This window comes from Moschus berezovskii, chromosome 2 (assembly GCF_049115385.1).
Source record: "Moschus berezovskii isolate FMDL1 chromosome 2, NW_MosBer_1.0, whole genome shotgun sequence".
NCBI lineage: Eukaryota > Metazoa > Chordata > Mammalia > Artiodactyla > Moschidae > Moschus > Moschus berezovskii.
In genome coordinates this window covers 94,551,050-94,564,898 of record NC_142461.1, presented here as the reverse complement: position 1 = coordinate 94,564,898, position 13,849 = coordinate 94,551,050, and the positions used below count along the sequence as shown (strand labels likewise).

The 13,849-nt window shown below is 40.6% G+C and overlaps 1 protein-coding gene across 5 annotated transcripts in view; it reads right to left on the bottom strand.

The window, feature by feature from the left end:
• FMNL2 (formin like 2) overlaps positions 1 to 13,849 on the bottom strand; it is a 339,988-nt gene that overhangs the window by 136,414 nt on the left and 189,725 nt on the right. For all 5 annotated transcript variants that reach the window (XM_055398865.2, XM_055398866.2, XM_055398864.2 and 2 more), the window contains exon 2: positions 11,313 to 11,396. In XM_055398865.2, the coding sequence (XP_055254840.2) occupies positions 11,313 to 11,396 (84 nt within the window). The remainder of the gene's footprint in view (positions 1 to 11,312; positions 11,397 to 13,849) is intronic.

The following is a 13,849-nucleotide window of genomic DNA, read 5'->3' as shown; positions in this document are numbered from 1 at the left end:
ATTTAGAAAGATGGTAACAATGATCCTATGTGCAAGACAGCAAAAGAGACACAGATACAAAGAACAGACTTTTGGACTCCGTGGGAGAAAGTGAAGGTGGGATGATTTGAGAGAACAGCACTGAAACATGTGCATTACCATATGTAAAATGGAGAGCCAGTGGGAATTTGCTGTATGATGCAGGGAGCTCAAATCTGGTGCTCTGTGACAACATGGGGGTGGGGTGGGATGTGAGGTGGGAGGGAGGTTCAAGAAGGAGGGGACATATGTATACTTATGGCTGATTCACGTTGATGTATGTCAGGGACTAACACAATGTTATAAAGCAATTATCCTCCAATTAAAAATAAATAAATTTATTTTTTTAAAAAGAAAATTACTTTCACCATACTGGCATATCTGAGTATACTCGAGTACCTTTGTGCAGTAGAGTATCTTAGCACACTGGAGTACCTTAGAGCCATTGGCCTGGCTCAGCACCCGCTGAGTGGCAGAAAGGGCCTTCCCCATTCCTGACCAGGACACATGCCAAGCCTGGAAAGCTGCAATCTGATCTCCCTCAAGTGCTAAACACAGGTAGCTGAGTCTAAGTGGGTATGATTTCCTGCCACTTCTTCACTCTCCCCTTTTTTGTTTTTGCTTTTAATCTCCTTCTCCCATATCATTCTATACAAGCAAAGTAAGGAAAGACCCCCGTCTCTTGCTCGGTTATAATGCCAAGCAAGAGATAGCCATTAGAGGGCAAGGTAGAGCTGTGTCAAACCAACTCTCCCCTCCTCGCCCCCAACAGAAAACAAAATTGTGTGGTCCCCAGCAAAGTCATAGGAAAGCTTTCTAACCCAGCTCAGGTGTGGTACTGCTAACATTTGGGGGACAGGATTATATACATTCACAGAATCAATACCCATCAGTATTAGTCATCTAAATTTTTGACTGAGTACTTCCACTTACCCAGCAGAGGAAACTTATGAACCAAGTCCACCACCACCACTAAGTTCTATAGATCATGCCCCTTCTACACCAAAATCGCCTGAGAAGCCACAGAATGAAGCCTTGGTGATAGCCCCTTACCTAGATGTGAGAGTTGGACTGTGAAGAGAGCTGATCGTCGAAGAATTGATGCTTTTGAACTGTGGTGCTGGAGAAGACTCTTGAGAGTCCAAGGGACTGCAAGGAGATCCAACCAGTCCATTCTAAAGGAGATCAGTCCTGGGTGTTCATTGGAAGGACTGATGCTAAAGCTGAAACTCCAAATCTTTGGCCACCTCATGCAACAAGTTGACTCACTGGAAAAGACTCTGATGCTGGGAGGGATTGGGGGCAGCAGGAGAAGGGGATGACAGACAATGAGATGGCTGGATGGCATCACCGACTCGATGGACATGAGTTTGAGTGAACCTCGGGAGTTGGTGATGGACAGAGAGGCCTGGCATGCTGTGATTCATGGAGTCGCAAAGAGTCAGACACGACTGAGCGAATGAACTGAACTGAACTGGACCACAATGTTTGTTTCAATGGTTGTTTCCAGGTCCCTAATAACTAAAAAGGCTCATGACTGGAGATTGTAATTGCTATTCTTGTCTAAGTAGACAGAGTGCCCTTGGCACTGGCCATGTCATTTATTTTTTGAGCCTCCATTTCATCAACTATAAAATAAGTTAGGTGAACAGTAAGGAAAGGCAAATGGACTTCTGCTTTACTTCATATGAACCAGTACAGTTAAATTTTCTTTTCTTTGACAACAATTTGTTAACTTTTCTAGTAGAAAATTTTAAAGAGTGGCTTGAAATAAATGACTGAGGTCAGGGGCGGCAGCTGAGAGGAGCAGCCCCACATCCAAGTAGTGGTGGCCCGAGAGGAGCTACTCCATGTTCAAGGTCAGGAGGGGCGGCTGTGAGGAGATACCCCTCGTCCAAGGTAAGGAGCAGCAGCTGCACTTTGCTGGAGCAGCCGTGAAGAGATACCCCACGACCAAGGTAAGAGAAACCCAAGTAAGACAGTAGGTGTTGCGAGAGGGCATCAGGGGGCAGACACACTGAAATCATAATCACAGAAAACTAGTCAATCTGATCACATGGACCTCAGCATGTCTAACTCAATGAAACTAAGCCATGCCATGTGGGGCCACCCAAGATGGGTGGGTCATGGTAGAGAGGTCTGACAGAATGTGGTCCCCTGGAGAAGGGAATGGCAAACCACTTCAGTATACTTGCCTTGAGAACCCAATCAACAGGATGAAAAGGCAAAATAATAGGATACTGAATGAGGAACTCCCCAGGTCGGTAGGTGTCCAATATGCTACTGGAGATCAGTGGAGAAACAAATCCAGAAAGAAGGGATGGAGCCAAGGCAAAAACAACACCCAGTTGTGGATGTGACTGGTGATAGAAGCAAGGACCGATGCTGTAAAGAGCAATATTGCATAGGAACCTGGAATGTTAGGTCCATGAATTAAGGCAAATTGGAAGTGGCCAAACAGGAGATGGCAAGAGTGAATGTAGACATTCTAGGAATCAGTGAACTAAAATGGACTGGAATGGGTGAATTTAACTCAGATGACCATTATATCTACTACTGTGGGCAGGAATCTCTTAGAAGAAATGGAGTAGCCATCATGGTCAAAAAAAGGGTCCAAAATGCAGTACTTGGATGCAATCTCAAAAACGACAGAATGATCTCTGTTGGTTTCCAAGGCAAACCATTCAATATTACAGTAATCCAAGCCTGTGCCCCCAACCAGTAACGCTGAAGAAGCAGAAGTTGAACGGTTCTATGAAGACCTACAAGACCTTTTAGAACTAACAGCCAAAAAAGATGTCCTTTGCTTTATAGGGGACTGGAATGCAAAAGTAGGAAGTCAAGAAACACCTGGAGTAACAGGCAAATTTGGCCTTGGAGCACGGAATGAAGCAGGGCAAAGGCTAATAGAGTTCTGCCAAGAGAATGCACTGGTCATAGCAAACACCCTCTTCCAACAACACAAGAGAAGACTCTACACATGGACATCACCAGACGGTCAACACCGAAATCAGACTGATTATATTCTTTGCAGCCAAAGATGGAGAAGCTCTAGACAGTTAGCAAAAACAAGACTGGGAGCTGACTGTGGCTCAGATCATGAACTCCTTATTGCCGAATTCAGACTTAAATTCAGAAAGTAGGGAAAACCACTAGACCACTCAGATATGACCTAAATCAAATCCCATATGATTATACAGTGGAAGTGAGAAATAGATTCAAGGGACTAGATCTGATAGACAGAGTGCCTGATGAACGACGGACAGAGGTTCCTGACACTGTACAGGAGACAGGGATCAATACCATTAACCCTGTACATGAGACAGCAAAAGAGACACAGGTGTATAGAACAGTCTTTGGGACTCTGTGGGAGAGGGTGAGGGTGGGATGATTTAGGAGAATGACACTGAAACATGTATATTATCATGTGTGAAACGAATCACCAGTCAAGGTTCGACGCATGATACAGGATGCTCAGGGCTGGTGCACGGGGATGAACCAGAGGGAGGATATGGGGAGGAGGGAGGTGCGAGGGGGGTTCAAGAAGGGGAACACATGTACACCCGGGGCGGATTCATGTCAATGTATGGCAAAACCAACCAATATAATATTGTGAAATAATTAGCCTCCAATTAAAAAAAAAAAAAAGAAGACCATCCCCAAGAAAAAGAAATGCAAAAAAGCATTTTTTTTGCTTTTTTGTAAGGCCTCCTCAGGCTGTCTGAGGAGGCCTTACAAATAGCTGTGAAAAGAAGAGAAGCGAAAAGCAAAGGAGAAAAGGAAAGATATAAGCATCTGAATGCAGAGTTCCAAAGAATAGCAAGGAGAGATAAGAAAGCCTTCCTCAGTGATCAATGCAAAGAAATAGAGGAAAACAGAATAGGAAAGACTAGAGAGCTCTTCAAGAAAATTAGAGATATCAAGGGAATATTTCATGCAAATATGGGCTCAATAAATGACAGAAATGGTATGGACCCAACAGAAGCAGAATATATTAAGAGCTGGCAAGAATACACAGAAAAACTATACAAAAAAGATCTTCACGACACAGATAAACACGACAGTGTGATCACTCACATAGAGCCCGACATCTTGGAATGTGAAGTCAAGTGGGCCTTAGAAAGTATCACTACGAACAAAGCTAGTGGAGGTGATGGAATTCCAATTGAGCTATTTCAAATCCTGAAAGATGATGCTGTGACAGTGCTGCATTCAATATGTCAGCAAATTTGGAAAACTCAGCAGTGGCCAGAGGACTGGGAAAGGTCAGTCTTCATTTCAATCCCAAAGAAAGGCAATGCCAAAGAATGCTCAAACTACTGCACAATTGCACTCATCTCACATGCTAGTAAAGTCATGCTCAAAATTCTCCAAGCCAGGCTTCAGCAATATGTGAACTGTGAACTTCCAGATGTTCAAAGTTGGTTTTAGAAAAGGCAGAGGCATCAGAGATCAAATTGCCAACATCCACTGGATCATGGAGAAAGCAAGAGAGTTCCAGAAAAACATCTATTTCTGCTTTATGGATTATGCCAAAGCCTTTGACTGTGTGGATCACAAGAAACTATGGAAAATTCTGAAAGAGATGGGAATACCACATCACCTGACCTGCCTCTTGAGAAACCTGTGTGCAGGTCAGGAAGCAACAGTTAGAACGAGACAAGGAACAACAGAGTGGTTCCAAATAGGAAAAGGAGTATGTCAAGGCTGTATATTGTCACCCTGCTTATTTAACTTATATGCAGAGTACATCATGAGGACCACTGGGCTGGAAGAAGCACAAACTGGAATCAAGATTGCCGGGAGAAATATCAACAACCTCAGATATGCAGATGACACCACCCTTATGGCAGAAAGTGAAGAGGAACTCAAAAGCCTCTTGATGAAAGCGAAACAGGAGAGTGAAAAAGTTGGCTTAAAGCTCAACATTCAGAAAACTAAGATCATGGCATCTGGTCCCATCACTTCATGGGAAATAGAGAAACAGTGGAAACAGTGTCAGATTTTATTTTGGGGGGCTCCAAAATCACTGTGGATGCTGATTGCAGCCATAAAATTAAAAGACGCTTACTCCTTGGAAGGAAATTTATGACCAACCTAGACAGCATATTAAAAAGCAGAGACATTACTTTGCCAACAAAGGTCCGTCTAGTCAAGGCTATGGTTTTTCCAATGGTCATGTATGGATGTGAGAGTTGGACTGTGAAGAAAGCTGATCGCTGAAGAATTGATGCTTTTGAACTGTGGTGCTGGAGAAGACTCTTGAGAGTCCCTTGGACTGCAAGGAGATCCAACCAGTCCATTCTAAAGGAGATCAGTCCTGGGTGTTCATTGGAAGGATTGATGCTAAAGCTGAAACTCCAATACTTTGGCCACCTCAAGCGAAGAGTTGACTCACTGGAAAAGACTCTGATGCTGGGAGGGATTGGGGGCAGGAGGAGAAGGGGATGACAGAGAATAAGATGGCTGGATGGCATCACCAACTCGATGGACATGAGTTTGAGTGAACTACGGGAGTTGGTGATAGACAGGGAGGCCTGGAGTGCTGCGATTAATGGGGTCGCAAAGAGTCGGACACAACTGAGTGACTAAACTGAACTGAACAACCCTTCCACATATAATAATCTTAAAGTCTTAAGTTCATCCAGATCTCTAAGGTCTCTATGTGCAGCCTCCACCCTTCACGCGTGGGAAATAGTCAAGACCCCAAAGCCAGTACAGCATAGGGTCTGTGTTTAGGGAGCACAGGGTCTGTGATTAGGGAGCACAGGAGCATGAGCAAGGGCTTTCCCTCTCTGCCCAGGTAAAACGACCAATGAGAAAGATCTGTTACTGCTACACAGCTTGTAGTTTTGTGTGCAGTTGCCATAAGAAATCAGCATGTCCAGCTTTTTACTCTCACACTGTCATCTCAGGCTATTATAAAACTAGCTCAGTGCCCCCACTGAGTCCTCGTATTGATGGACTCATGGAACTCTGCCTGCTGACTACAGCACAGAAATAAGTTCTCTGGCATGCACCTCACACCATCCAAAATCCAAAAGGAAAGCCTCTTTTCTCAGCTTCTGTCTTCCCACTCAGACCAGAGTTACATGGTTTTCCCATTTCTAATCTCTGAGACCTAGGTGATGTTGGTTAAGTTCAGATCATCTTTACATTTATGCAGTAATTCTAGGAAAGGACTAAAGGATACTGCTGAAATACTGTTATTGTTGAAAACTCTTTGAGATTTACTCTCTTAAGAATTTTTACTTTGCTCCTGAAATCAGCCAGAGAACTGGATTTACAGTTGACCATGGGAGGTGGAGATGGAGCTTCATCACAGATATGCCCATATAAACTCCTCCTTATCTACATCAGGCACCTTGCCCTCTTTACTAAAGTTTCCAGAATTGAGCAGTGAAGTTTAGTTTCACTTATCACAAGCAAATTACATCAACAGGTAGAGGTAGGGGAAAAGGATAAAGAAACAGCAAACCTACACTTCCAGACTTTCTACTTTCTTCCTCCTGCCTTCTTTCTTGTCCACTGTCCCCCTAACATTATTTAGCTATTCTCTCTTTCATTCAACACACTTTCAGTAAACACTAACCAGGTGGTGGAGGTGCACCAATAAACATGGCCCATTCCCTTCCGACTATTTGCGACCCCATGGACCGTATGTAGCCTGCCAGGTTCCTCTGTCCATTGGGATTCTCCAGGCAGGAATATTGGAGTTGGTTACCATGCCCTCCTCCAGAGGATCTTCCCAACCCAGGGACTTGAACTCAGGTCTCCAGCATTGCGGGAAGATTCTTTACCGTCTGAGCCACCAGGGAAGCCCAAGAATACTGGAGTGGGCAGCCTATCCCTTCTCAGGGGATCTTCCCAACCCAGGAATCGAACCGGGGTCTTCTACCTTGCAGGTGGATTCTTTACCAGCTGAGCTACCAGGGAAGCTTCTTGGTGGAAGAGACCTATCCAAAGACTTACAAAATAAGTGACAGTGTATTGCGACCACTTTCTGAAAAAACTGATGATTCAAAAAAAATGATGAATTGTATTCAACGGAATTCAAAGCTGAATCACAATAAGACATTTATTCTGACCCTCTGTATACACTTCCTTAAAGGAAAACAGTAGATCTGCACAATGCCCATAGCAGATAGAAAAATTTTAAGTTATTATCTGTGAAAACATAATTTTTATTCACCAATAATTGGATATGTTTTATGTTCATCTAGATTTATCAAACTTTACAGCTTCATACAATATATTTTTTAAGTGAGGAAATCAGTGTGGAGGAAAAATGGGGGCAGGAAAAATTTGATGAAGTCATGAGATAAGACTGGCAAACAGAACACAGCCCACTAAGATACTGTATGCTGGGTGAGGGCAGACCACAAACCTAGCTCTGAGCATTCTGGCAGCCAAGGGTAAAAAAGGAGGAACATGACCAGTTCCATGACTCACAGTGTCCACATAATAATTTTTCACAGGACTAAAACCTGAAGTAACCTCTCCCTAGGTCCTCCAACACTCATGTTCACATACTTCCTTTCAGAATTAAATTTAATATCCAATTTCACTTTTCACACCTTGCCTATAACATGTATTTTAAAATAACAGATAATATATCTTCATTATTTGCTTTCAAAGAAATAAAACTATTATTTGTATTTAGTATGCTATTGTGCACAAAGCCTCAAGGTCCAGAGAATGGCTTGGGCATCAGGCAGCAATGACAAAACAACATGGTCATTGTTTTAAAACTTCATAAAAAAGAAGTTCACCTTGATATTTTCTTGGACTGAAAATCTGTAGCCATGGCTTTTCCTGACTGCATCATCTGCCATGTGTTTAAATCGTAAAGTATATTTGTAGAACATGATGACTGAGTTAACACAGTAAATTTTCCTAAATTTTTTGAAGACAAAGTAACACTAAAAATAATCAGGAGTCCAATACTTAATACCTGGGCTGCTCAGCAGCAGCAAAAGCAGCCATACCATTTATGAAGCACTTACTATATGTCGAGGGTTAGTCTATATACTTTATATACATTCCTCCAATCTTCAAAATAGTTTAAGAATGTTAGTATTAACTACATTTTACAGATGAGGGAAAAAATGAAGATCATTAAAATAGCAAATATCTTTGTTTTTAAGTGTTGTATTATACATGTTCAAAAATTCACAAAAGTTGAGATTATACTATAATCTAACATATTCCACCAAGATTCAACTAAAGATTTTCCCCAATTTCCTTTATCTACCATTTTTTGATGTTTTTTATAGAAAACTCTAGTCATATAATTTCACCCTTATATTAGCACACCATTTTTTAAAAGTAAAGACGGATCTTTATCCAATGCCGAAACCAAGCCCAACAAAGTCAATGATAATTTCTTGGAATCATCTAATAATTACTTTGGAGTCACAAGTCAAATACCCTAAATTTTCTCTAAGTCTTTTTATAGTTGGTTTGTTCAGATTAGGATCAAAAGAAAATCCACACATTTAGTTATTTCTCTTGAGTTTTCCACACCTCTTTTTCCCCTATCTCTGGCTGTTATAAAAGCAAATGTCTCTTTTGAGGCATGATTCACATATCATAAAATTCACACTTTTAAAGTATATAATCTTAATATATTCACAAGACCATGCAATCATCACACTATGTAATTCCCAACACTATGCAATTTGCTGTAAGTTTTGTCACACTAAAAAGGAACCAGCACACATTAGCAGTTACTGCCCATCCCCCACTCCCAGGCTATGGCAACCATTAATCTACTTTCTGTCTCAATGAATTTTTCTATTCTGGACATTTCATATAAATGAAATCACAAAAGCAAATGTATTTTGAGTGTCTATCCGATTAGGTACCGTTGACGGATATAGATAGGTACCAAAAATACATATGATATAATTCCTGTCGATAACAGATAGTCAACAAATATCAACGCATGATATTTGCCATATAAATACTACATTATGAATGCTGTAAACTCATGGTTTTTATCTTTCACCTCACAAATATACATAGGAGAAACAAAATTCATATATGTGACATAGGAATGGGTTACCTATATGTGACAGAAAGTCCAGTTTTCTGCTGGCCACAATTCCCACAATAACTAATAGTTAACCAAAAATGGTAGTTCACCATAATGGTGGCTCAGTGCCTGTCTTAAAACTCCCAGCTTCCTCTCGCTCTCAGAAAAGCACACTAGAATGCAAGTTGAAGAAATAGAGATAACATATATTTTTACATTTATTTTTAGTGTATCATTCACACACTTTAGCACTTTATAAGGAAGGAAGTAAAGAGCTAGTGGTTAAGGGAACAGCCCCCAGAATGCGCATATTCGCCAGGGTCAGACTTGTACACCCCTTTATCACATAACAGCCATGTGACCTTTGGCAATGATTTAATCTCTAAGTCTCAGTTTCCCTGTATGTCAAATGGAGATACTAATAAGTATGACTGCTTTCAAGATTTAACACAAAACTCTTATGAAGAAAAATCTGCTTACTAAATGTTGGTTAGTGGCAATAATACTTATGATCATTTCACTATTTTTAACAAATCACATATGCCACTTCACAACTGACAGAGCCACTTCCGTTTGCAGCTGTCAGCATGTGTGAGACTGACCACCAGAGAGGAACGGATAAAGTAGCTCAATCATCCACACCCTGGCGTATTAACATTGAAGGGAAATAATAACCTGAACTTGGAGAATTTGAAACTCAGAAACATTAAGATAACTGACTTGTTACTCCCCTGTCTCAAGATCCCCACCAGACCTCACCACCAACTCTTTGAAGCTACTTAGGGGCTGAGAAGAGCACAGCTATTAGAAACGTCCATCACCAACAGGTTTTCCTTTCCGGTGTGATGGAGACAGAAACCACCTCCCAAAACAACCTTCCTTTGCCTGTGCTCTAGGCTTCCTGTCATACCCAGGATTTCTAACCCTCTGCCTTGGATCTCTCTCATTTGCGTGGTTAGCTTTCCTCTATACTTATTATCACTATACTATTTGTTCACTATCATAAAATCATTTTTCCTGGCAATAATAGACTCAGGTAGTATTTTATTGAAAGTTAAGTCTTAAGGAAGAAAATTGTATCAGTAAAATTTTATTCTTTTGCCTCATGATCCTAGGCAATAAGCTTTCTCTTCAGCCTCTATCTACTCGTAGGGCTCAATAGAGCACGGAGAAGAGAGGATGGCGTCCTCATCTTCTTTTAGTTTAGGAGCTAAAGTGAAACAACACACAATGGGTGCTTTAGAAGCTCCATGAGAACTGCAGACATCTATTCCTCAGGGAACACGAACCATCTACCTTTGAGGAACAGAAAATGCCTCTGTTCCCCACAATCTGTCCTATGGCAGAGACCCAAGGGAGCTGAGTTAGGAATTACAACACTCCCAGGAATTTCCAGGGTGGCGGGGGTTGCAGAGAGGGGCACAGCCCCCCTGAAGACATTCATGGCATAAAGTCAAAGAGCTAATATATAATATACACAGTCTAACTTTAGAGGGTGAGCCTTCTAGACTTGAAATAACTAGTTGGTACCTAGCTCAGGAGTAAAGTGCCCCCAAAATTACTACCAATTATAGCAGAATAACATTTAAAAAGAATGAGGTAAGGACATGTATGCTGATGGAAATATCAAGATACAGAAAAGTATTTGTGGGCAGTCACATATTGTTTTTAAAAAACAAAAACAAACTAGACGGAGATACTTCAGTCTTACCAGTGGACCTCTAAAATGTAGAATTTGGAGGGTAGAGAGAAAGAAAATGGAGAATTTCCCTTTTTATTTTATATCCCTCTGAAGAGTCTAAATTTGTTATGAAATAATGATAAAAACACCTGCTGGAGATTTGCCAAAATATGAAATACTTTTTTTATCAGCCTAAGTAACGTCTCTTTATAAACAATTCACCTTCAGGCATCAATATGTATCAACACACATGAACAGAAAAGCCATCTAAATTAGAGGACCTGCATTATTCAAGACGCATAAACTGCTATGTAAGATAAATAGAAAAACAGATCAGCTAAATTTGACCACTTGACCAGATTTATCAGAAATTTTACCTGCAAAACATTTAAAAATCGAGAATTAATGCAAGAGTAAAATGTCTTTTTCTAACTTTTTCTTTGGTCATGAGAAACAGGAAGGCAAATCACAAAACAGAAGTCCATGCACCTCTTGGAAAAAGTCGTGCATATATTTAGGGTATAAATCTGGTTCTCTTCTCTCACTATGTGTTGAAAAAGCATCCATGTTTCTTACCTGATCACAGATCAGTTCCCACTTTTTCTCGTTGTCATACTGCCGCAGCAACCTGGCTTTGTCAGGGGGTAGGTTCATAGCATTCTGTAAGAAAAAACAAAAAGAAATATGTCACATCTCACAATAAGAATAACAGGCCACTCATGGACAGGCCAAAGAATACTACTGTGGTTCTTTAATGACTTCAACGCCTAGCATCTGATGAAACAGAAACACCCTACACAAGTCATTTAAATGTCAAATTGCTTGAATGGGAGGAGACAGGCTCTTAAATCCTGTGTTGGGACACTTGGGTGGTCTGCTCTAAACTACAGACTTGCATTCCAGCAAAAGTAATTACTTCTTCACTTAATAGCAGGCTCCCAGTCTTCTCAACAAAGCACCAGAGGTTATTGAGAAGGTACTGTCCCAGTTTTCTTTTCCAGGCGTAAGAGTCTTCCATTTTGAACAGTGGGAACTTGATTTTGTTATATCCTTATCAAAATTTGCTCCCAACTCCTTTTGAAGTACTATAGCCCCACCAGACACAGAACAGAAAACACTAAAAGAAAACTGAACGAACGTAGCCATTGATAGATAACATTAACTTTGACTCGCTTTGATAGACTATGAGTAAAGGAACAGATGAGAGAAGAGAACAATGCAGCCGGGTTTTGTCTCCTCTGTGACATGACAGCACTCCTTCATGACATAGGTTAATATCAGTAACCTCTACTCTCAGTTTAGCTGAGAAATGGATCATGAGCTAAAAGATGTCCAGACATCAGACTTTATGAAACCCTCCTCAATTAATAGAGCACACTTTCTATAGTGTTGATGGTAACTTTCCTAGGGCTTCCCTGGCGTCTCAGTCAGTAAAGAATCGGCCTGCAATGCAGGAGACCTGGGTTTGATCCCTGGGTTGGGAAGATCCCCTGGAGGAGGGCATAGCTACTCACTCTAGTATTCTTGCCTGGAGAATCTCATGGACAGAGGAGCCTAGCAGGCTGAAGTCCATGGGGTCCGCAAAGATATGGACACAACTGAGCAATTAAGCACATACCCAGGTACATACACATTAGTCAATGTCCCAAATAACCAATCATATATGTTTTCAAGATACTTGTCTTGGGTCTGATGTGATTTCAAGATACTTGGGCATGGAGCATGGCAGAAAGAGAGAGCCCCAAGAAGAAATTCCTACCTGTTCCCCTGGTCTCCCTAAAGCTCCCATGCTTTAAACAACTGAGCCAAATATTCAACTAATTTCATGTGTTAACTGTCCCATCTAAACCGTTGTATCAACACTGTAAATCATACCTGGCTCATAATAAATAATATAGACCCTTGTCTGGGTAAATATTTGAGTAGACAAATGCAGAGCTCTTGAACTTATAATGCTCAAACCCCTAGCTCTTTGGAGGACTTGGCCTTACAGAGAAATAGTTCCCCTTGCCATCATTATTGTCTCATGTCATCCAGCAAAACAAATTTAATAGAGGCAAGGGTGGGTGAGTTATTCTGACTTAATAGCAGACAATTAACCTTTGATGATTTTGACTGATATAACTGAAGCAGTTTCCCCAAAGCTCAATCTAGTATTCAGACTAATGTGCATAAGGAGGTAGTAGATATGTACCACCTATCAATTTGAATCTAATAACCTTTTTCAGAATATTAATTTTTTAATAATCCCAAAGCTTACAACATTATTAGAAAATCTCCAGACTCTATAGAGTTTTCAATGATATTGCCAAGGTTTCTCGATAAAAATATCTAAAATGGGAAAAATACTTACATATGGCCTATCTCCATGGAATATCTACTTGAAGTAAAACAGAAAATAACCACTTGTATTTATTTGCAATTATACTTTTATAATGTTCAACAACCACCCTTGAGATAAAGCAAAGGAGAATTCCAAACACGTCTTTCTGAGGGAGTCCAACATTAATGATCATTAAATAACCAGCCCATCATTGCTTATTTGCACCCAAGAGATAAAATTATTTCCTCTTAAACTGATTTTGACCCTCATGTTAGTGCTCCTGGATATGCATTAAATAAGAACAATAAAATTATAAGGTAGATTATGAGTTTTTTTCCCCGAGTCCTTATTAACCTCTCGTGATACAAAGGGGTAACACAATGAATGCCTAAACTCCTACAAGGTGCCAAGCACTGTATGGGCACTCTGTATACATAATTTAATCTTTATAACAAGCCCATGGGATAGACATAACTTCCCCAATTTTACAAATGAGAAAACAGGCCTAGGAGTGCTTACTCAAGGTTAGACTTTTTTACAGAAGAAAACAGGACCTAAACTTAGTCTGTTGGACTCCAAGAACAAACACTAAAAATGCCAGGCCTTTTTTCTTTTTGGCATCGAAGGAGAATGGCAAATAACTGACTTTCTGTTAGTACTCCACAAGACAATCACGTAGAAGCAGTACGCAAATAGTGCTATGGAAATTAGATGCAGGCCCTGTTGTTACTGCAAAAAGAAAGCCAAGATACTCCTTTCTGGATCAACTTTTCTTTTAATAAAACAGTCT